This window comes from Propithecus coquereli, unplaced genomic scaffold (genome assembly GCF_000956105.1).
Source record: "Propithecus coquereli isolate 6110/MARCELLA unplaced genomic scaffold, Pcoq_1.0 Scaffold560, whole genome shotgun sequence".
In the NCBI taxonomy this organism is placed as follows: domain Eukaryota; kingdom Metazoa; phylum Chordata; class Mammalia; order Primates; family Indriidae; genus Propithecus; species Propithecus coquereli.
In genome coordinates, this window is record NW_012151508.1 from 664,743 (window position 1) to 686,838 (window position 22,096).

General features: G+C 53.1%; 1 protein-coding gene across 1 annotated transcript in view; it reads right to left on the bottom strand.

The window, feature by feature from the left end:
• Nucleotides 1-1,054: 1,054 nt before the first annotated feature.
• ATP9B (ATPase, class II, type 9B) overlaps nt 1,055-22,096 on the bottom strand; it is a 244,986-nt gene continuing 223,944 nt past the window's right edge. Inside the window, exons 20-29 of the mRNA XM_012657822.1 lie at nt 21,079-21,177; nt 19,204-19,293; nt 16,579-16,723; nt 16,269-16,333; nt 15,180-15,335; nt 14,941-15,005; nt 9,568-9,676; nt 4,671-4,728; nt 3,839-4,042; nt 1,055-1,417 (exon numbers count right to left, since the gene is read on the bottom strand). Coding sequence (XP_012513276.1) covers nt 1,281-1,417; nt 3,839-4,042; nt 4,671-4,728; nt 9,568-9,676; nt 14,941-15,005; nt 15,180-15,335; nt 16,269-16,333; nt 16,579-16,723; nt 19,204-19,293; nt 21,079-21,177 — 1,128 coding nt within the window. The 3' untranslated portion in view covers nt 1,055-1,280. The remainder of the gene's footprint in view (nt 1,418-3,838; nt 4,043-4,670; nt 4,729-9,567; nt 9,677-14,940; nt 15,006-15,179; nt 15,336-16,268; nt 16,334-16,578; nt 16,724-19,203; nt 19,294-21,078; nt 21,178-22,096) is intronic.

Below are 22,096 nucleotides of genomic sequence, written 5' to 3' on the forward strand. Positions count from 1 at the left end.
GCCGACGCCTGACGTTCGAGACAAGCCAAAGCAGCGACACCGTGTGGGCAAAGTAGGGAATGTCCCCGGGCCCCACGTCCACCTGGAAATTCAGAACATTCCAGCAGCCAGAGTCGGCCTGCTAGACAAGCTTGATTCAGAAGGCATTGATAAAAATTTTCGGGGAGACATAAGCTTTATTGCTTTAATTGGGGCTGCGGATTTCTCCTGTGGACAGTAGCTGGGGATAGGGGAGCAGGGCAGGCGCCACCAGGTCCCCAGCTTGTCGTGCGGTTCCCGTGGGCACCGTGGAGCACCGCTCCCACGGCTGGGGTGACAGGGCCCACACTCCTGGGCGGTCACAGTGGACCACACAGACACATGGCACCTGGTGCAGAGAGGACCGTGACATTCCTGTTTCAGAAAACCAGAAGAAACTCTCCCAACAACAGGCACAGCTGTGGGCTGCAGCTTGAAATTTGGAATAAAACCCCGGGGTGCAACGCACCGCGGAGAACACTAACTCCCGGCCCCACAGAGAGTCCCAACTTAACGAAAGCATCTGGCTCACAGACACCATTACAGCTTGGCAAGAGAAGGGCTTTTTCTATCTTAATGTCGACGCCTGTGCGCTTCTAACCCAGTAAACCAGGAAAACCTGCTACGAGGCGCGTGCGACATCCCTGTGATTCGAGTGTCACAGGGCGCTGACTTCCATGCAGAGACGGTGTCGGGGTGTGATCTTGCAACAGCGGAAAGGAGGGAGGTTCGCAAACACACGTGCCACCAGCCGTGCCTCTGGGGAGCGGCTCGCACTCACAGCTGCGAAGGAATTACGTCCAGAAATGCTGCCGTCTGTTCAGCTTGTCTCTAGTGTGTGCAAGGTCAACGGATTTTTGGTAAGGATTCAAGAACTTGTGCATTTCTGCAGGGAGCGACACGTGAACAGAAAGAGAAGGGGGGGAGGGGTGCGGCGGAGGCCCCTGTTGCTCCAAGGATGTGGCCGCCGACGTCCCACGGACGGCAGGTGCAGACGCTGCCTCGAAAGCATCTAGATTTTATTATGTTTGGGCAGGGAGGACTGTGTTAGAACATCAAAGAAAGGACTACTTAACGTTAGCAAATGGCAGAAAGTAAGCTTTTGTTTCAAGGACTACGGACCCTTTACAGCAGTAGCAAAATACTCAGGGCTCGTTTGCAATAGTAACTCAAGCTGCTTCGAAGTGGAAATTAAGTTTCGAAAAACAATAAAAGAAAAGCAGGTGAGGCCCCACCAGCAGGGCAGGCCCGACGCGTCCGGCTCAGGAGGCCAGCTTGCAGTAGCTGGGCGGAGACAGCCTGCGCTTCAGGTACTTGAGCACGTAGAGCGGCAGGCAGCTGACCACGGTGATCGCGGACACTTTCCACAGGAAGGTCACAGTGGTGATAAAGGCAACATCTGTTGGCAAAAAACAAAGGAGAAAATGTATACGCCACCCAAGAAGGCTGCGGGCCCTCCCAGGCACAGCTGGGGACCTGCCCGGCCGCGGGGCCTCCCCCGCCTGCGAGAGAGCATCCCCCGCCCGCCCGCCACGCTCTCGGGCGTTCTCGGCTGCAGGCCTGCTGCCCGTGTTGGGCGTGACTAATTATTTCACTAGAATAAATGAAACCAAAGTGTTAGAATGCGATACGGGTGACGATTAATGTCACCAAATACAACGTAGTGGGCACACAGTGCTTTGTGACAACTGGCTAGTTTTTATTTAAGGTGGAGCTGACTTCACGGGGGCCGCAGGCACGAGAGGGCACCTGCCCGTCCCGCCAGCCCAGCGCACGGCAGCCCACGCCCTCCCGGCAGCTGCGTGCGGACCCCGTGATCCACGAGAGAGGCGTGTTGCCAGCGACTGGGCCGCTTAAACCCCTCGTGAGAAGACGCATGTGAGAAACCTGACGTACATAGTTCGACTCCACATAGAGTGGAAAACCCTTTAGCATGTTGTCAGAAGATGAGATAAAAAGATCCACTTCTTAAGAATCACAGGTTTTTACAAAAATAAGCAACATAGGGAAGACACCTGGTCTCTGTACAGTGTGTCTGAGCCACCAGATCCTAACAGTCGAACGCACGTGAGGAGCAGGCGCCGCTCCCAGCCCCTGTGGGGGACTCACTCCGGAGCCCTCGGGACAACCCATGCAGACAAGGTGGCACCTGCCTCAAGTCACAGAGATGAGCTGGAGGAAGGTTTCTTTCTTGTGAGTTAAGTACCTTTATCAATACTGCTTTGCTACATTTCCACACTTTTCAAAGAAATAACTTCACCTAAGAAAGCTCCAAGAGACACTCTGCCTGCAGCCGCTCCGGAACAACGCAGGGACAGACGGCAAAGACTGAAGGCGCCGTGAGGATACCGCAGTGCTGCGCTGACGTGGACAGAAATACCTTTGAAGGACCAGAAATGGCAGGCGCGAAGCGTCTGCAACTGTGGCCCTCACCCTTGGCTTCGCGCCTGCTCCCACAGGGCCTCCAGGCGTGCCCGGGACCCCGCGTGGTCTGGAGGCAGCTGACACTGTGGGTTCGCGCCCCCTCCCTGCAGGGCTCAGCCCCAGGCGCCCTGGGAGCGCAGCTGCTGTCACCTGCGCAAGCTTCGGCAAGCGGAGACCTGCAGCAGGTGTGCCCCCCGCACACTCAGGAGCCACGGGGTGTGCGCCGGCTCCGCCAGGCACATGCCACAGTTTTTTTTTATTGAAGACGTGGAAAATCTCCTCTCAGACCAGGGAGGGCACTGCCCTGATGCTCGCCGCAGTCAGTGACTGTTTGTTTCCAGGGCGGTGCAGGGTGCTGACGGGAGACCCAGGCTCGCTACGCTGGGAAACCATGTGAGACCTGGCGCCAAGCGGTCCTGGGGCCCCGCGGCCCCGCTGGTCTCATCTGGGCACTTCCCTTCCCTTCTCCCTGCCCTGGTTTTAAAATCCTTGAGAGAGAAGCCACACGCAGTCTGTTGGCCACATCAGTCAATTTAGGGAGGGCAGGGACAGAGTCCCAACTGACGACACTGGGGCATTCTCAAACTCGGGCTGGCACAGGTGTAAGATGCGAAGAGGGAGCCCTTCTGATGAGGGGGTCTCCGAGTGGGAGGCCGGAGCGCCAGCCTCGGCTCCAGCAGCTCCCTCCCCTCCAGGGGTCGGGGTGACTCTTCTGCTTCCTCCTGGGGTCTTGACCTCTGGGCAAGAGGAGTCAGGACACACTGACACAGCCGTCTGGGCTGCTGTGACGTGCTGACCAAGAGGACAGTGAGGATGCAGTTCCCGCGTGCCGGGTGCTCAGCTCTCGGCCTGCACGTCGCGCTCTGCGGGGACAGGAGGCTCAGGGCGGCCGTGTGCTGCGTGCCAGGGGGCCAGGGCTGGTGGGGGAGAAATAGCCCAGCCCTGGAGCCGACACAGGGGTGGACACTCAGGAGGACAGCGCTGACCTCAGGTGCTCCACAGCTGAGCTGCTGTGGGGGCCACACACCTGCACGGCGCGACCCTCCCTCTGCCGAGAGCCCAGGGGGGCGGGGAGGAGCGAGAGCAGCAGGGCGTCGGGCTCGGCGGCCTCGGTTATGTGCAAAGGACAAACTACGCAGCTCTTCGGGAAGACTTCTTAAAAATACCCACGACTTTAATATCTTTCAAAAAGCCAAGATGGGGAAAATCTTAACTTTATAAATTATTGCAAACACCGTTTTTATCTTTCCATAAAAATAAGCTTTTGTGCTGTGAAACTTTGTGATATGTGTTTTATTGTGATACACAGTTTAAGACAATGTATTAAGTAACAGTAAAAAATGTTTAAAAACCACTAATAGACAACGATTCAAAGAAGAATTCCAAGGCAACTTACCAAAATATTCATTCAGGAAAAGGAGCGAGGCCACATAGCAGCCCAGGCTGAGGAACTCGGCCACGACCATCAGCCAGTGCCACGTGCGGACGGTCAGCGCCACCATGAGCAGCTCGGTGAGGATCAGCGCGGTGAAGGAGATGGCCACCACGTGCACGAACTCGGACTCGAAGAGCAGCAGGGCCCCGTACATGAGGATGCCGCCTGCAAGACAGCGGGTGGGGGTCCGCAGATGCCTCCCAATGCACGGGAGCCGTGCGCACCCAGCAACCACGGCAACAGCTCCCTCCTCAAGAACATCAAAAATGCGGGACCATGCACCACACACACGTCATCTAAACTGCAGGTACGAAGCTGCGTGAGTCAGCAAGATCAAGGAGAGGCTCACAGACGTCTCGACACCTGGAGGAAAAGCCCAGCTCGAGCTTGATTCGTGCAACACACCTGGTCTGCCTGTTCCCTGCACTGCCACCAGCTCTACGTGTCTGGGACACGAGGCAAAGGTGGGCAGTGACCTCTCCTCACAGAATCCACGTCTCTCAGTCTGGCCGTCACCCAAGAAAGAAAACCACCGTGCAGGTGTACAACGCTTGCTAACATTTTGCTGGATTAACATTTAATTAAAAACAGGTCAGCTCTTAGGTGATAAGCATTTATTAAAAAAAAAACCACCAACCCAATCACTGGGACATCAACTGAAGAGAGAAACAGAAAGCAGTATTTCACTCCCAATGACATTTTAAGCTGCTGCAATTTAACCTAGAGGTGAGAACGGTATTGCCGAAAGAAAACAAGAAGATCTTTAGTTCTGCACCACCAGAGCCCATCTTACCTTGGTAAACACTGATGAAAACCCAGATGAGGAAGGTCTTGAAGGACAAGGATCTTCCCTAGGGAAAGAGGGGACGGCTTAGTGAACAGAGAACACACGTGATGCAGGTGTCTGTGAGCAGCTGGGCGTGGGTGGCTGGCAGACCCAGGACCAGCCCACACGCCACCCTGGCCCCGGGTTGCCGCAGAGCACGGCAGGGCGCCCTGCGGAGGCCCACTAGGGACGCCTGGGTTAGAGGGTCACTGTTCTCGTTTCATCTTCCTAGTAGCCCAGGAGACGACGGATATAAACAGACCTCTCGATGAACTAGGGGATAAAGACTCTCTTTGTAAAAGTAATTTTGTTAAAAATAATTTCCCTTCACTTCTTTATTTCTTGGTAACAAGTATGTATGTTTACTTTTTAGTTTCTTCAGATCAAAAAATACAAAAGGTAGCAGCTCTTCAGGAGTGACGGCCTACCCCGACCAAAGTAGAAATCATCATCCCTTAAATCCTTTCTGGGAAAGATGTCACATGAACAAATCCCACATCGACAAACATAATGGATTCTTGAGCAATAACCTTCCCTTTTAAAAACTTAAGACAGTTACTAGGGATGGGCCAGGACAGAATGCTGGTCCGTGGTCTCGTCTAACACTCTGAGGACATTTGTAATCCCAGACGGAGACTGAGTCACGCATCGCCTGCACCCACTTGTTGGTGCTAAAGATTTACTAAAGACGATGCAAGCGTTGACGGAAAAGCCAAACCCTGCCAAAATATTTAAAGAGGTTTATTCTGAGCCAAATATGTGTGACCACGGCCTGGGGCGTGATCTCAGGAGCACTGAGAAAGTCCTCCGAGGCGGCAGGTGGCAGTCTGGCCCACGCGTGGCGGAGACACGAACTGCAGGTGAAACTAAACCAGCACGTGGGAGGTACGTATTGGTTCACCCCGAAAAGGTGGGAAATCTCGAAGTGGGGCTCACGGTCACAGGTAGGTTTTAGGGACCGTTTGGTTGGCAGTTGGCTGGAAGTTATGCTTTGTCTGAAGACCTGGAGTCGGCAGGAAGGAAGGCCCGAGTCCAGATGGCGGCTGCTGGGAAGCTGGAGCTACGACGGGGGCCCTGTCGCGGGGGGCTACTGCAGCGTCGGGCTGGACAGTCAGCTGCTTTATGCTGCGTTAATAAAAACCCACTGATGAGACTTCGTGGTTTCTAGGGCATGACTCACCAGGCCTTTAGGAATTTAGGGAAGAGAATAAAAGGGTCAGAGTTCAGTCCTCCCGCGTCGGGACGAGCCAGTGGAGACACGACCAGCACCTGTCTTTCCACAGACCGTGCAGGTGACCGGCAGCATCTCGGGTGCACGGAGCAGACACTGTTTCCATTTACAGGTGAAGAAACGCACGAAGTTCGGTGATCCCAAGTCCACGCTGCAGGTTGGTGGTGCTGAGGGGTGCGACCGCTCACAATCCAGAGCTCTGTGTTTGGTCTGGGGCTCCCCCTCCCACGAGTCTCTTGAGGACTGTGGACAGGCAGATCTCAATGCTTCTTTGACATCTGTACATCATGTTTGACGTGACATCAACTCAGATCTTTTGCCCATTTTTAAAATTGGGTTTTCTTGTTTAATTTTGAGGGTTCTTTATATATTGTGGGTACAAGTCCTTTGTCACACCTGTGACTCCCAAGTATATTCTCCCAGTCTGTGGCTTGTCTTTTCATCTTCTCAACAGTATCATTCACAGAGCAAACTTTTCAGGTATGATGAAGTCTGATTCGTCATCCTGTGAGGTTCAGACTGAGGCTCTGCTGTTGCTGTGAGTGACCAGCCGTCCACCACCGCCTGTCCGCAGAGACTTCCTGTTGGACTTCCCTGTCGAAGACCCTCTGCACACACAAGTCTGGTTCCAGGCTCTCCCCTCCGCCCCGCCAACCTCTGTCTCTGTCCTTGCCCTGGTACACCACCTCGATTCCTGCTTCATAGTAAGTCTCGAACTCAGGCAGTGTGTCTTCCAATTTTGATTTTTTCCAAGTTGTTCTGGCAATTCTAGCCCTTTCCATATAAACTTTAGAACTGGCCTGTCATTATTCAACAACACTGAGTCCCAATCCACAAATATTCATTTACACCTTTTAAAATCCTGCATATATTTTGTTAGAGGCGTACTTAGGTGTTTTACTTTTCTGTATTATTGTAAGTGGTGTTTAAATGTTTCTCAGACCCCACTTGTTCATTGCTAGTATATATTAGTAGTATTAGAAATGATTTTTAAAAAAAATTTTCCTTGTATCCTGGAACCTTATTAATTTGCTAGTCTAGGAAGGATTTTTTTGGCAGGTTCTTTGGGATTTTCTACACAGACAATTACGGCATCTGCAGAGATGTTGTTTCCTCCTTTCTAATCTGTTTTTAATTTCCTTTTATTGCCTTATTCACTATTATTTTAAAAATTATATAAGGATAAAATATACACTTCAAAAGATAAAACCATTTTGAGAATATTCTACAGAAAATAAAAAACAGAAGGCACAGTTCGCTGGCGGCGAAGCGCAGCGAGCCACTGACGGCAGTTAGTGAGGGGCTGCGCGTCCCACCCCCGGCGTCTTCACAGCTCCTGCGACCGCAAACCGAGCATCTGCTTCCAGCTCGTGACGGGGAACTTGGCTCCTTGGCTACAGCTGGAGCCAATCAGCTGCTTTGTCAGACACTTGTGACCCTATAAACACTTCTTGTCACTCAAGAAATTCAGACATCCCTACGGGAAGATGCTGGCAGGTCCGATCCAACCCTGGAAAACAGTAAAAACGTGCCCACGCCCGTCCTCTGATAGCAAGACGGCGGCTCTGGCATCGCGGCCCTGCGACAAGGACACCCGTAGCCTCCGGCCAGCGCCGTGGCGGTGACGAGGCCTTCGGGACCGTGCCTCTGCTGCGGCACTGACTGCCGGGCTCAGGGCAGCTCACTCGTTTTACGTTCCGCTGTGAGCAGCTTGTTTCCTCCCCACGTCTGTACAGCGGCGCTTAAGAGAATGTGGGTCGGGCCTCTGGACATGAGCAAGTGCCGGGGCTGCCAAATCACAACCGTCTCCAACAGCCTCCTGCAGTCTCTGGATCTCGGAGCCTGCTCCGTCCACCCAACGGTCTCGCCACGCTGGGGTCTCACACGGAGCCCCTCTCCTGGCTGTACCAGACGTACGCTGGGGGACCTCTCCCAGCAGGCACAGTGGTGTCACCATCACGATAACGCTCGATAGTTACGTTGTAATCTTTGTTCCATTGGTGAACTCGCTTTATTTGTCCTTATTATGAAAGTAATGGGCATTCTGTATTTTTTTGAGGAATTTTAAAGTCTTTATTTTGTCAGATTCTTATGATAACACCATGAAATACGAAAGTTAGCATGACCTACCCAGTACCTCTCTGGCTAGTTAGTGGTTAGCTGGATTAAGGTCTAGTTTGTTAGGTTAGCTAGGCTAGAATCTAGTTTGTTAGCGGTTAGCTGGATTAGAGTCTAGTTTGTTAGTCGGTGGTTAGCTGGATTAGAGTCTACTTTGTTAGTCGGTGGTTAGCTGGATTAGAGTCTAGTTTGTTAGTCGGTGGTTAGCTGGATTAGAGTCTACTTTGTTAGTCGGTGGTTAGCTGGATTAGAGTCTACTTTGTTAGTCGGTGGTTAGCTGGATTAGAGGCTCGTTTGTTAGTCAGTGGTTAGCTGGATTAGAGGTTAGTTTGTTAATTAGTGGTTAGCTGGATTAGAGGCTCATTTGTTAGTCGGTGGTTAGCTGGATTAGAGGTTAGTTTATTAGTCGGTGGTTAGCTGGATTAGAGGTTAGTTTGTTAATTAGTGGTTAGCTGTTAGTCAGTGGTTAGCTGGATTAGAGGTTAGTTTGTTAGTCAGTGGTTAGCTGGATTAGAGGTTAGTTTGTTAATTAGTGGTTAGCTGGATTAAAGGCTAGTTTCTTTAACGCCCAATCTAATTCTTTACTATACAACATTGCTACAGCTTTAAACATCTGAGTTGATAATTTATCAATTGCAAACCTAAATTTGGGAGTTAGCGGATTTTGTTCTCAGTGTTGGTTCAGAGAAAGTGAGCTCTGTAGAACAGTCCACAGTGACCACAACCTGCACTTGGAGAGCTGTGAGACTTTCCACCCTGCGTCCTTATGTTGTCTATGCTGTAAAAAATATACTTTCATAAAAAATGAACACAACCTCCTTTACGAATAGCTTAATCTTAACAGAGCACAGTTTTAAACCAAACGAATGAATCCTCTGCAGTTTCGGGTTAAGGGAGTTTCCTGGGGGTGGGTTTTTTCCTCGGGAGCATCACTGCAAGACCTGTTAACACACACGGGTCTCAGGGCGGAAACATCTCGCCGATCGTTTCTCAACCCAAACTACAGAGAGATTTGGGAAGTGTAGGAAACCCCTATTCGATGAATGCGCGAGTTCTAGCTTTGGGACGCCACGTTCTGCAGCAAATAAACAGGAAGCTGCTCTGACAGCAAGCGCGACAAGGCTGACCTGGGGGAACCACAGCCTGCGAGCACCTTCACGCAGAAGTTAGGAAATAAGCTCTCCTCAGACATCTGGGAAGCTCAGTGGTCTGTTTGCTAAATTCAAAAAAGTTCTATAAATGGTTTAGAGAATCCTTTAACATTCTAAATTTATCTGTGATATTAGAGCTTTATTGCAAACATGAGAAATTTTTTCCCCCTGGGATGTTTTCTCCTTTTGAAGTTTAACTCAAATGGAACAATGTCAAAAATAATTAGGAGACATAAAAAAATGCGGAAGGACAGAGAATGTCTACTCAGAAGATGCTTAGAAACGCCTCCCGACTGCCCTTTCCCGTTCCCGCAGGCCCCGAGCCTTGTGCTCCCTGGGCCTGGCGACCTGCCCTCGGCCATACCTTGGTGAGGTCTTTGTACAGCTCCGGGTACAGCATGGCCATCTCCGGCTTGACATCTTGATCCAGCACCAGCGAGAACACGGGGAACATGGTGTACACGGTCGCGTACCTTGTAGATGGGAAGAGAGCTGGTCTGAAAACTGTTACGATACAACCATGAACAGACCTCTGAAGTCAGAGGCCTACTTTTCAGAAACAAAAAACCCATAAAAACCAAAAGAACAAGTTGGCAACCAAGTAAGATTTTTTCTAAAAACTGAGTATGTATCCTGCAGCCCAATATTCTATAAGCCACAAATGCTTCCAGGCAGTGGAATCGTTAAAACATTTTTTATTACACTTTTCGTGTTGAGATCATCGTAGACTCACACGCAGCTGTCAGAAACGGCACAGAGATGTCCCCTGGTCCCTGTACCCAGTTTTCCCAAAGGTAACACCTTAAAACCTGAGCACAACCTCCCCACCCGGACTGGCGCCCGCAGCCACAGAGCTTCTCCCGCCAGCGCCCTCCCTGCGGCCGCCTCCCCGGCCCCGGCAACCACATTATCTGCTCATTTTCATAACCTCTGTCCTTTAAAGAGCATCATATACATGGAATTATATCGTAGGTGACCTTTGGGGACTGGATCTTCTCACTCAGAGTAACACTCTGAGATTCGTCCACGTTTCTGCTGTACCAATAGCTCGTTTCCTCACGTTGCTGAGCAGTACTTCACGGTGTACAAATGAAGTTTATTCAGCCACTGATTCGTTCACTGACCTACGTCTGGGATAGTCCCAGTTTTTAATTATTACAAATGAAATTGCTATTAACATTCGCTGCACAGACTTTTGAAGTTTTCATTGATTTTGGACGGGAGTGCCAACTGGGATAAGGTAACCACTGGGTCACATGGCAGCAGTATGTTCAGTTTTCTTTAAGGATCTGACAAAATGTTTTCCGGATGTTAGGATCACATCTTATTAGCAATACAGAGACACACAGTTTCCCTGAATCCTCACCATAACGTGGTGCTGTCACGCCTACGCCAGCTGCCTGACAGCCTGCAGTGGCACTGCCCTGGTGGCCAACCATGGCGGGCACCTTCCTGTGCTCATCCGCCATCCACGCACCCCCTGGGCGAAATGTCTCTTCGCAACTCTGTGCGTTTCCCAATGGACTGCTCCTCACGCACTGCTGGACATGCAGCCGTTTCCCCTTCACCTCCCAAAGACCCCTTGGGGGGCAGCACTGTGTCGAGGCCGCTGTTCCAGCGCACTCCATCCCTGCCGGCCGCGTGGTTTCTAGGAAGAACCTGCTGCCACGTGAACCGCTTCCCTCGTCACCCGCCTGCTCTCCGGCTGCTGCCAAGGTGCTTCCTTGTCTCTTTCTCGTCATTTTGGTTGTGATGTGTCTGCGTGTGGATTTCTTTGAGTTTACTGCTCACCTCTTGAATCTGTAGGTTTATGTCTTTTGCCAAGTTTGGGAAATTTTCAAGCCATTATGACTTCAAGTATTTTTTTCCCTGCCCCCCACTCCTTCAGGAACACAGCAAGGACGACAGGTCCTGTGTGACCGTCCCGCATGTCCCTGAGGCCCTGGCTGTCCCTGCGTGGTCTGTCTTCCCGCTGCTGTTCAGCCCGGGCTCCCCACCTCCAGCTCCCTGGGTCCTTTCTCTGTCCCCCCACCCTGCTATTGAGCCATTCGCTGCATTTCTTGTCTTGGTTGTCTTTCATTTCTAAAATCTCCATTTGGTTCTGCTCTATATTTTCTATTTCTTTGTTGAGATGTTCTATTCTTCCCTCTGTTCCAAGCGTGCTCGTAACTGCTCGCTAAAGCATTTTCACAGCTGCTTTACGACCTTTGTCAGAAAATTCTGACATCTCTGTCATCTCAGGGTCAGCTCTTTACTGTCGTTTACATTCACTCTGGAAGCTTCCTGATTCTTGGCATGCCAAGGGACTGGAAACCTGGACATTTCGGTATCACGTAGGGACCCTGGGTTTCACCTAGGTGTCCCGACACTGCTCTGGTGGCAGGAGGCAGGTGTTGAGGCTCCCCAGGGGGTCCCCACTGACACAGGGTGCTCGCCACTGCCTGGGGAGGGGTCCCAGCTCCCCACTCGATCACGCTGGGGAGTGGAAGTCCAGGCTCTCCACTTGGCCTTTTCTAGGAGGTGGGGTGGGCACAGCTTTTCTCTGCCTCTGGCTGGAGCACAGCGATCATCTGCTAAAACTCGTCTGTCTTCCCAGCTGACCTTTCCTGCCCTTCGGCAGAGAGGGCAGCTCGGGCTGGGACTTTTCCCAGGTTGCAGCTACTTTGGCCCAGGTGTGGGAAACGGGGCTCTGCTGCAACACTGCTTGGCACCCAAGGGTCCTTTCTGGGTCCCCTCCTCTGTGTGAGGTCCCGGGTTTTCAGCTGCACTCAGCAGAAGGAACAGGGAAAAGAACATCTATTCCATTTTCCGGCAAGTGCAACTGAGTTTTTAAAAATGACATTTTCACCAGTGAGAAAGTGCTGGAGCTGGGAAAACCGTCCAGTGGCAGAGAACCAGGAAAACACCCCAGGACATCCTGTTACGCTCAGCCTTGTGACGCGGGCCAATGGGAGGGCTACGTTCTGTTTAATATGCCTGGGATTCCAGGGTCACTAAGTGTAGTCGGTTCAATTTTTTAAACTACTGTGGGTTACATATGAAGTATTATCTTACATGAAGGAATTTTTCAGTCTATTTCATATCATTTTATACTCCTGGCAAATTACTACTGGGAAAAAGTCTTAAACTAGGCATCTATATGCTTCAGAGTACTTTGTGTACAAATTCAACCTTTAGTTTATTAGTTTAAACCTGTGTGCTTTGGTTAATTTTCTTTGAACAGCTCCCAGTCTCCTTAGAACGTAACAGGGCCAAGGAACTCGAGAGGAGCCCATCGCTGGAACTAATCATCGCCACCCCTGAGGTACAGTTTTCAGTGTGACTTTGATGAGTCTCACGAGTGCCCTGTAACCCAGAAGACGGCCCTGCGCCCAGCCTCCTGCTGTACCGTGAGGGTCCTGTCCCCAAAGTCCCGCACAGATGAGACCACAGAGCACGCGCTTGCCCGTGTCTGGCTGCTGTCTCTGTACCGCTGGGTGGCGTTTCGTCGCACCCACCCGTCACTTCCCCCACCCGCCAGCCGAGGGACATCTGGGTTTTCCAGACTCTGGTTGTCACAAATACAGCTGGAGGTTCCGCGCAAGTCTGCATGCGGATGTGGGTGTTTTCACTTCCCCTGTGCAAAAACCGAGGGGGAGGACTGTCGGGTTGCACGGTAAGCGCATGTTTAATTTTGTAAGAACCGCCGCGCTGTCTGCTGGGACACTTTGAGGCTGGTGGTTCCCAGCAGCAGGGCGGAGCCCGAGCTGCTCCCCACTCGCTGGCCCCGGACGGTCGTCTCTGCAACTGGCCTGCGCCATGGAGTCTCGCTGTGGTTTGTGTTTCCTGATAACCGATGATGTTAAATATATTTTCTTGTGCTTCTTGACCATTCTTATATTTCTTTTCTGAAGTATGTTCACATCTTTAACCTTTTGAAAATATTGAGTTGTGTATCTCCTTATCATTGAGTTGAAGATCACTGAAATTTCCAGACACAGACCTTCCGTCGGATGTATGTGCTGGAAGTGTTTCCTCCCCATCTGCCCTCTTGTCTGATGACTGCTGTCTTTGGAAGAGTGAAAACTTAATTCTAATGAAGTCCATTCTGTCAACTGTTTCTTTAACGTTTCACACTTTTGTGCCTAAGAGATCTTCGCCTCCCTATGGCTTTAAGGCTCTATGGCTGTTAATTCTGAAGTTTTAGCATCGTTTCCCTTCCCCGAGGCAGCCGTCCCCACTGTCTGGTATCCGAAGTCTGAGAACAACTGTCTCACATTTCAATCTGTTTTCCACGTGACTAGGCCTAGAGAATGGATCCGTTCTGTGGCTCTAGTCGTGGCTGCAGCAGCAGCCCCAGCCCCTCTTGACAGGCCACGGGGCCCGCGCCTTCCTGGGGAGGCTCCCGTGGGACCCGCTGGCCCCCCAGCCCTGAGCAGAGAACTGTCCCTCCCACTGTCACTCACCTTCTGGGGTGCCCGGTCACGACGCTGACCTCAGCAAGTGCACCGCACGCTCAGGCTCTCAGGGTGAGACACTTAAAAGCATCTCCCCTCCCTGCCTCCCACCCAGCAAACCCAGAGTCGTGGCGCTTAAGATGGCAAATGTCTCCTCTAAGCGACAGGCTTTAGGAATAACCAAACACAAGCTCTGAGAAGAGGAGGCGGCAAGTCAGGCAGGCATCAGGGCGTGATTTCATTAACTCAGGCAATAATTATTTAAAGAATAATCTCTACTGCCCCTAAGTTTTCCTTTTAATGTTTCAAATTCACACTTTTAAAAACATGAAAGACAGAATGGTTGTGCTTCTCCATGACCTCCCAGGAAGAAACGCGCCAGAAATGTAATTGGCATTATTACGCAATTTCTATACCATTTGAGAGTAATTAATCTAATAATTATTATAAAGATTGAAACAATAGGGAAACTTACTAAAAAAGCGTTAGAGCTTTTGCACCTTTAGGGTTCTCACTGTTTTTGGAAGTACCATACGTTGCAGTACTGGAATTAACAGAAAGCTGAGAACGTCAGGACAAACCCTTCCGCAGTTCCCATCGCTCGGCGGGTTGCTGGGCATGTCCTTTGGTCACGTAGAAGAGGTCACGTGGCCAAGAAAGCCCAGTGCCTGTGACGGGGGTTTCCTCATGGCCGTGAAGGGGGGTCTGCGATGTTCCTCCCAAGGATGCTCTTTGGGGGTGGGGGTGGGGGTGGGGTTGTCACCTACGAAACTACACCGAGAGGCCTATGAAGTGAGCATCGGAGCCGGGACACAGGGCTGGGCCGGGAGGAGGCTACAGACACACAAGGATTCGCCCAGCCCATAACTACTTGCTCCTGTACAGGCGGGTGGGCGGAAGGCGCCGACTCGTGCAGGTGATGGCAGAGGCCCCGGGAGCCCTGGGGGCAAGACCGCCCACAGCCCAGCTGTGCTGAGACCAGGGGCCCTGGCGCCCACTGAGGTCGCCCCTCCTGCAGACTCGCACGCACTGCAGGCCCGTGCCGTGGCGGCCTTCACAGTGGGTACAGAAACCCAGTGCAAGATGGCACCTGTCCTCACGTCCTCAGAGAGCACGCAGGAGGCAAACCCGCCGGGAAGGGACACCGCAGGGCTGGGGCTTCCTGGGCTGAGCAGGACAGCAAGATGACCGGTGCTGGTCCTTGCCTCAGCCCAGGAAGCAGCAACGTTCTACACGTTTTCTCGAAAAACCGTTCTCCCGGCACGACGCTCCTGGCACGGCGAGGATGGAGTCTCACTCACCCCACCATGAGGAATCCCTGGTACAGAGGCACCGAGGCGAAGTAGAAGACGGAGGAGAACACGGCCTTGAAGAGAGAACACCGCGGGTTACAAGGTGGGCGCTGGCCACGGTCGCATCATCCCGCACGCAGGCCCCAAGCCTCGTCACCAGCGCCTCATCAAAACACCCTCCTGTCCAACACGCCGCGCAGTCCACACTCCCGGGACACCCCCTGCGCCCTGAGCTCGAGGGCAGGCACCTGCATGGTGGAGATGACCAGGCCCCTGTGCATGACCAGCTGGCCGAGCGCCGCCGACCGCTTGTAGCTGTTGCGCCCGTGCACCACGAGCAGCCTGCCGACGTGTCTGAACTGCGTGATGGAGAAGTCGGCCGCCAGCGAGGCCTGCTTCCCTTCCTGAAAGGAAAACACAAGCCCCGTTCAGATGCCGCAGAGGCTGGGACCCACACCCTGAAAGCCTAGTTACAACTCAGCCTAGACGAAGAGAAGACCGAAGTTCTTTCTGCACAACTTTGAAAGCTTCAGTTAATCCAGGTGCGAGGGCCACGGCGCAAGCACAGACAGCACGCGCCTGCCCAAGGGCGCCAACGGTCCGCGGGCAAAGCAGGTGCTCACCGGCGCTGCAGAGCAGCTCGGTCAGCAGCCGGGGGTGTCGCGGAACTCGACAGAGAGGCAGAGCTGGTGGCCTTGGAGACTGCCCTGTGATCTTGGGCTTGTTCAAGACAATTCTCCAAACCTCCGTTTTCTCACATTTTAAAACACACTCCGTCTCCTATCTCGCAAAGGTGTCGCGAGCTATTACAGAATAAAGTCGCCAAGGAAAAAGCCCAGCTTGGCAGTGCTGACTTTCCAGGTCTTCCTGGGTACGTTTTTATGCGAGTGACCGTGGCAGAGGGACGGGAGTGTCATTCAGGCTGGCGTGAAGACAACCTCAACCCACAACTCGGGCGGCAGGACACACGGACGCCGGGACAGAGCGCCGTGCATAAGCAGGAGCAGGCGCCGCGGGTGCCAGGTGGGGCCACAGAAGGGTTTGCTGTTCGGCCAGCGCTTAGCTGAGCCCTCGGCAGGTGCCTAGACACGGTACGTTTTCACGTGGCCGCTCCAGCAACAGGGACACGGATGCACTTTGGCGCGACCTGTGTGTCGTGAGGGTGAGCGCCCGCCAGAGTGGAGAACGGGCCACTCCCTGCGACTCAGCGCAGCTCCAAGCCCCGCACAGACCAGGCTCTTCGACACGTGCTGCCCAGACACGCAGCCATGCGTGCTCACGCGTGTGCGTGACGGAACACGAGCTGACTGTGTGCTGACCGCGGGGGACGCGCGTACCTTTCCCTCGATCCCGATCCCGCAGTCTGCCGCCTGAATCATGCTCACGTCGTTTCCCCCGTCGCCTGGGAAGAGAAGTCGTGAATTAAACAAAACACCTATCTATCCACTGCCCTTGTTTTTCTTTTTCCCAGTACAGGCTTTTAAAAAATTTCCAATAACATTGATGAAATCAATCTTGCTTTGGAGACAGCGTGCAATTTTGTCTACAAACATCAGGATATCAGTTTTTCTTAAAATGTCACTGCTGACACGGGTGTGGCATTTCCCACGTCCTGAGCAGAGGCCGGGGCTGCGGGCGGGCACTCACCGATGGCACAGGTGCGTCTCCCCGTGTGCTGCTGCAGCAGCGTCACGATGCGCGCCTTCTGGGTGGGCGAGCAGCGGCAGCACACCACGGCAGGGCACTGGCAGGCCAGCTCCACGAACTCGTGCTCGTAGTACCTCAGGCACACCTGCGGGGAGAGCACTGCGCCGTGAGTCAGGCACACCTGCGGGGAGGGCACACCTGCGGGGAGGGCACTGCACCGCGAGTCGGGCACACCTGCGGGGAGGGCACTGCGCCGTGAGTCGGGCACACCTGCGGGGAGGGCACTGCGCCGCGAGTCGGGCACACCTGCGGGGAGGGCACTGCGCCGCGAGTCGGGCACACCTGCGGGGAGGGCACTGCGCCGCGAGTCGGGCACACCTGCGGGGAGGGCACTGCGCCCTGACGTTTCGCCTCATCGCCGGCCACATGCGCTGGGTTTGTATAACGCGGAAAGTGCAGAACCGCACGGGCAGAGCCGCGGCCTCCTGGAGGGGTGGGTGTACTTGCTCCTCCTGGGCCCTCCTGCTGACCGAGCCCCCTCCCCACACGCAGCCACCCGTCCTGGAGCCGGGGGCTCGGGTGCGCAGGCAGGGGACAGGACACCGGCCGGGAAGGAGCACGTGCTGAGGAATGGACAGGCCGCGAGGACCGGCCGCGTGAGACGGATGGCGAGCAGCTCAAAGGGGGCCTGGCCCAGGGCGTGGGAGGGGTGGGACACTTCACTGCGGGATCATGTTGGGATCACCCAGGAGGCCCTCGTCACTGTGACCGTGAAGGTCCAGGCCTTCCGCGGAGGCAGTCCTTAGGCAGCTCCGCGACGCCTTCCCGGGTCTGTGCTCAGCACCACCCTCCCAGGGACTTGGCTGATCAAAGACGTTTGATTCGCAATATCGAACGCTGGGGCCCCTGCGCCAAGGACACAAAGTGATTCACAACTCCTGACCGTGTCTGACAAAACCCAAATTCCCACGGTGCTGCCTGAAGGACGTAGAGTCCCTCCATTGCGCCAAACACCGCAGAGCTTCCCCACAGCCCGAGGGCAGGAAGCAGAACAGCAGGGTCTGAGACCAACGGGTGAAATGCCGTCACAGCAGCAAGTCCTCGGAGGAGACTGTGTGCATCCAGCAGGGGCCAGCCCCCCACTATCATCCCCCACCCCACGGGGGCCCCCCCGTTATCATCCCCTGTACCATGGGGCACCCCCTAACATCTCCACGCACCACGGGGCCCCCAACATCCCCCACTGCACCGTGCAGCCCTCTGAGGGGTTGCGCCGTTTTCCTTTCTGGCTGTAGCTCCAGGAAGGGCTGTGGCTGGTGCGTGGCTGCCGTGGTGGCTGTGTCCCCTCCTCGCACCCACAGACAGTGGCCCTGAGTGTGTGTGGGGCTGGGGACGGGGGCAGGGAGAGGGTGATGCAACCACCCGGCTGTGGAGGCGGCGCCCACGCGCTCTGCCCAACCCATGCGCACAGCAAACACGCAACGCAGCGCTGAACTGCGACACGGGAACATGTCCATCGCCTGGGAAGAGGAGGACGTGGCGTGACATCTCGTGGGGTCACACAGTGAGAGGATGGGATTGCCCCACGAGGGCCTATGATCCTTGGAGTGGACAGCCTGGGGACAGGGAAGGTCTGGGGGCCTGTGCAGGGGCACGGGCCTCCCGACTGGGCACTCCGCAGAGGTGAGAGGGGACTGTCTCTGCGGTGCAGGCTGCTGCTGTCCATCACGACTGCGCCCTGGGAGGTGTCCCATTACACCCCCAGAGACGGGAAACCTCATGTGTGGGGAGAATTCTGCATGACACGGAACCGCCTCCCTCCTGCCAAGGGGGCGCACCCCCTCCCAGTGCCAACTCCATCTGCGCTGCAGCGCGACCTTCTGCCCGTGGCCTGCAGCAGGTCGACAGAAACCCTCCGCCACACTCCCCGTCCGGAGTCCTGCCTGCCTCCCTAATGCACTGGACCAACACCACATGCCTCAGCAGCCCTTGGGGCAGCGGCCCAGGCGCTGAGGGCCTGGCCCTGGGAGGCTGCCGGCACAGACGGCCGAGAAGGTCCAGACCGAGGGCGTGTGCAGAGGCTGCGTGGACAAAGCCACCCTGGCCATGCTTTTCCTGTCCACGCCTGCCCAGCCGACGCCAGACCACAGCCCTGGACGGCCCCGGTCGGCCCTCCTTGGCCTCTGCAGCCTGTGTTTTGTGTGTCCTTCTTAGGACATTTACAGACTCCAGGGACTCTAAGGCTCTCCCAAAGGAGGCCACAGTGCGAATTCCACTACTTTACTTGACTACAGGGTGCGTTCCTTCCCCCCACGGGCACATGTGGGAAGCACCGGTGGGGTACATGTGGCCCAGACTCGTGATGGCACAGCCAGGACTGCAGGTGAGCTGAGCTGCTGGCCACGAGCAGGAGGCCCAGGGCCCAGAGAGGCGCCTGGATGAGTCTGCAATCAACCAACCTCCAAAGCGTTAAGGAAAAAATGATCACTTGGCCACTGACATTTCTTCAGGTTGCGACTACCTGCCAGGTTGCAGGTACCACCGTCTAGAAGTCACAGAGATGGGCAGAGCCCTCGGTCCGCCGCCATGGACAGACAGACACGCGTGGCAGCGGGGCGGCCTCACCTCCAGAGAGTCCCCAGAGATGACCAGCGCACAGTCCTGCCTCCTCCTCAGCGCGTTCAGCTCCAGGTGGGCCTCTCCCCGACTGGTGACCTCCACGGAGGGGGAAAAAGCAGCCAAGTTAAAACGCCGTCTAAGCTAGAGGCGCAGAGAGGACATCACTTGCAGAATCGCAGCAAGATGTTCTAGACCAATTTATTACCCAAAAACTGAAGGTGCGTTACACGTCTGGACCTGGAACAAGGTCCTCTCAAATTCCTCCTGCAGCGCTGGGCGTGTCTGGCTGCTCATGCACAGACTGTTTCTCACTGGTGGCAACTGAGAGCAGGACACGCCCAGTGTGAAGTGCAATGAAAATACCACGCTTTCGTGAAATCTATACAAAGGGCGCCTGTGAGTTACTAATTAGCACTGCGTAGGTGGGAAGGGTCATTCGCTTTGACGAATACATTCCCTAAGATACAGCAGTAACGATTGGGAATGTTCTGGTAATCCACGAGGCAGTGGCTTAACCGAGGAAAGGGCTAGAGGTGGCAGGTGCGGGGAGCCAGGTTGCTGACAGCCACGGACACGGGATGGGACGCCCGGCAGGTCTGCAGGGCTGTGGCTCAACAAGCGCAGGGCCGAGCCCAGGGCGGGCGAGTTCCTCGTTGCCACACAGCAGGTAAGAGACAGCATCGCCTCTGATCAAGATTTTATTTACATGCGTCTCTTCTCATGATATGTCACATGATGTGGAACGTTTCTATAAAATTGCTTCTGCCGTCTCTGCCGTGGGTTCCAACTTATTCCATAGTTTTTGTTTAGCGTTGAAGGAATTAAAAAAAACTAAGAGTAAAATTAAGTCATAATCTTGAAATATCACTAACTTTAGAATGAAAACATTTCAAAAACCAGTGTACTAGTTTTTGACATTCTTCCTGGGGAGATTTTATGGGGCATGAAAGAAATGATATATTATGAGAATGAAATAAATTAAAGCTTCATGTGGCTCAAATTAACTATCTCAGACTTATCTTTAAATAGGTAGGTTTTATTGTGAAAAATTTAATTTGTGGTGCTATAACACTGAAAAGCCAACAAAAATTGATCTGAAGTTTTATCAGAAGCATTAATAATTTAATTGCAAATAGTAGTCTGCAGGGCCTAATTTGCGATTCTGATGTTTCAAAACAAACTACATTTACATGTAAATTATATTCAAATAACTATTTCTGTAGGTGCAAGTGCTTCATTTGGAGCAGACACAGACAGACGAGGTCTGCTCGCCCACCATCAATCAAGACCCAAGAAATTTTTATTTTTTGTTTGAATTAAATTTAGTTATAACTAATACAGTAAACACATAAATTTAGATTTCTATTAATTTTCTTTGAGCTAATTAAGGAAGAGCATTTACTCTGAAAATGGCAGTAGATTAAAAACATTCTCATTTTGTATTTAGAGCTTGTTTCACAAAAGCAGCTCTGGACACACGGAAGGTGTGTAACTGACAGAAAAACGTAACGTTTTAAATCGATGTGCATTTTATGAATTGATAGAAAATGACTGCGGTGTGTCTATTTTAAAATACACAGTAATAAATAACAGTAACAGTGTAACAGCAAAATACTTTTGAAATTTTAGAGCTTGTTCACTCTATCAAAAAGCAGCTTTTGATAACGTCTAGTATTTGTAACTAACACAAATCTATTTTAACATGTTTTATAAATTGAGTAAGAAATCAATCACACTTTAAAAAAGAGTAATATTTTATATTTAGTGAAAATATAGTGTATATTTAGTAAATAAATAACTGCATATACATTCTCACAAAAACAAGAGACTTTAATTGGAGCTAAAACATTTACAAATTCTGAGTGATTTAGACACACTTACTTGTCTGAAAACATGAATGTCCTGTGCTCTGGACACCAAATGTGAACTTTTGGCGATGCAAGTAGCCGTCTCGAGTTTGTCGCCCGTTAGCATCCATATCTACGGAAGAATCAAACTGGTGAACTTCGACACCACCACGACACTTTCGTCTCTCACACGTACCCGTCCTTGGACAGATACCTGCATACCACGTCCACAGCGCCGTTCACGACAGCCGGAGCTGGACGCCACGCAGCGTCCACCAGCAGACAGGCGGACAAACCAAACGTGGTCTGTGCACACAGGGAACCGAGTTCAGCCTGGCAGAGGAAGAACGTCTGACACAGGACCCGGTGCGGAGGAGCCTGAGGATCTCACGCTCAGTGAAATCGGTCACAAAGGACAAATCCCGCGACTCCACCCCCAAGAGGCCCCAGGAGTCGGATTCATGGGACGGAAAGGTGGCAGCGACCCCAGGGGCGGGGGTGGGGGTGTGTGTGTAGAGGGCGCGGTTTCAGTTGGGAAGACGGAAAACTGGAGACGGCCGGGGCGATGCCGCACAGCGGCGTGGATGTGCCCACAGCCACTGAACCGTATGCTCAGAAATGGCTAAAACGGTAAATTTTAGGTCACGTACGTTTTACCACCACAGACAAGTGTCTGGACTTGCTCAGCTGAAACAAGCTCGAGCACAGTGAAGCCCGGACTCGGCGCCGAAACCTGGCGGAGCACGAGTGACGCCGCTCGGCAAGCGCAGGCCGAGTCTGGCAGGGACGGCCGCCCTCTGCGGCACACACGCAGGCCTGCGCAGGGCACGCGGCCGCGGCCACGGGGCTGGCAGGACCATGGAGACCTTCACTTCAATGTGCTGGTTTTTCAGTTGGAAACCGAGGTTCAGACGGGTGGCTGGCCCACAGTTAAGCCAAAAGTTACTTATATAAAACATCAAATAATACAACCTTTATATTAAAATCCTACAAACACATGTACATATTATGTGTGTCTATGTGCCTAGACTACAAAGAAAGTAAACATCAGG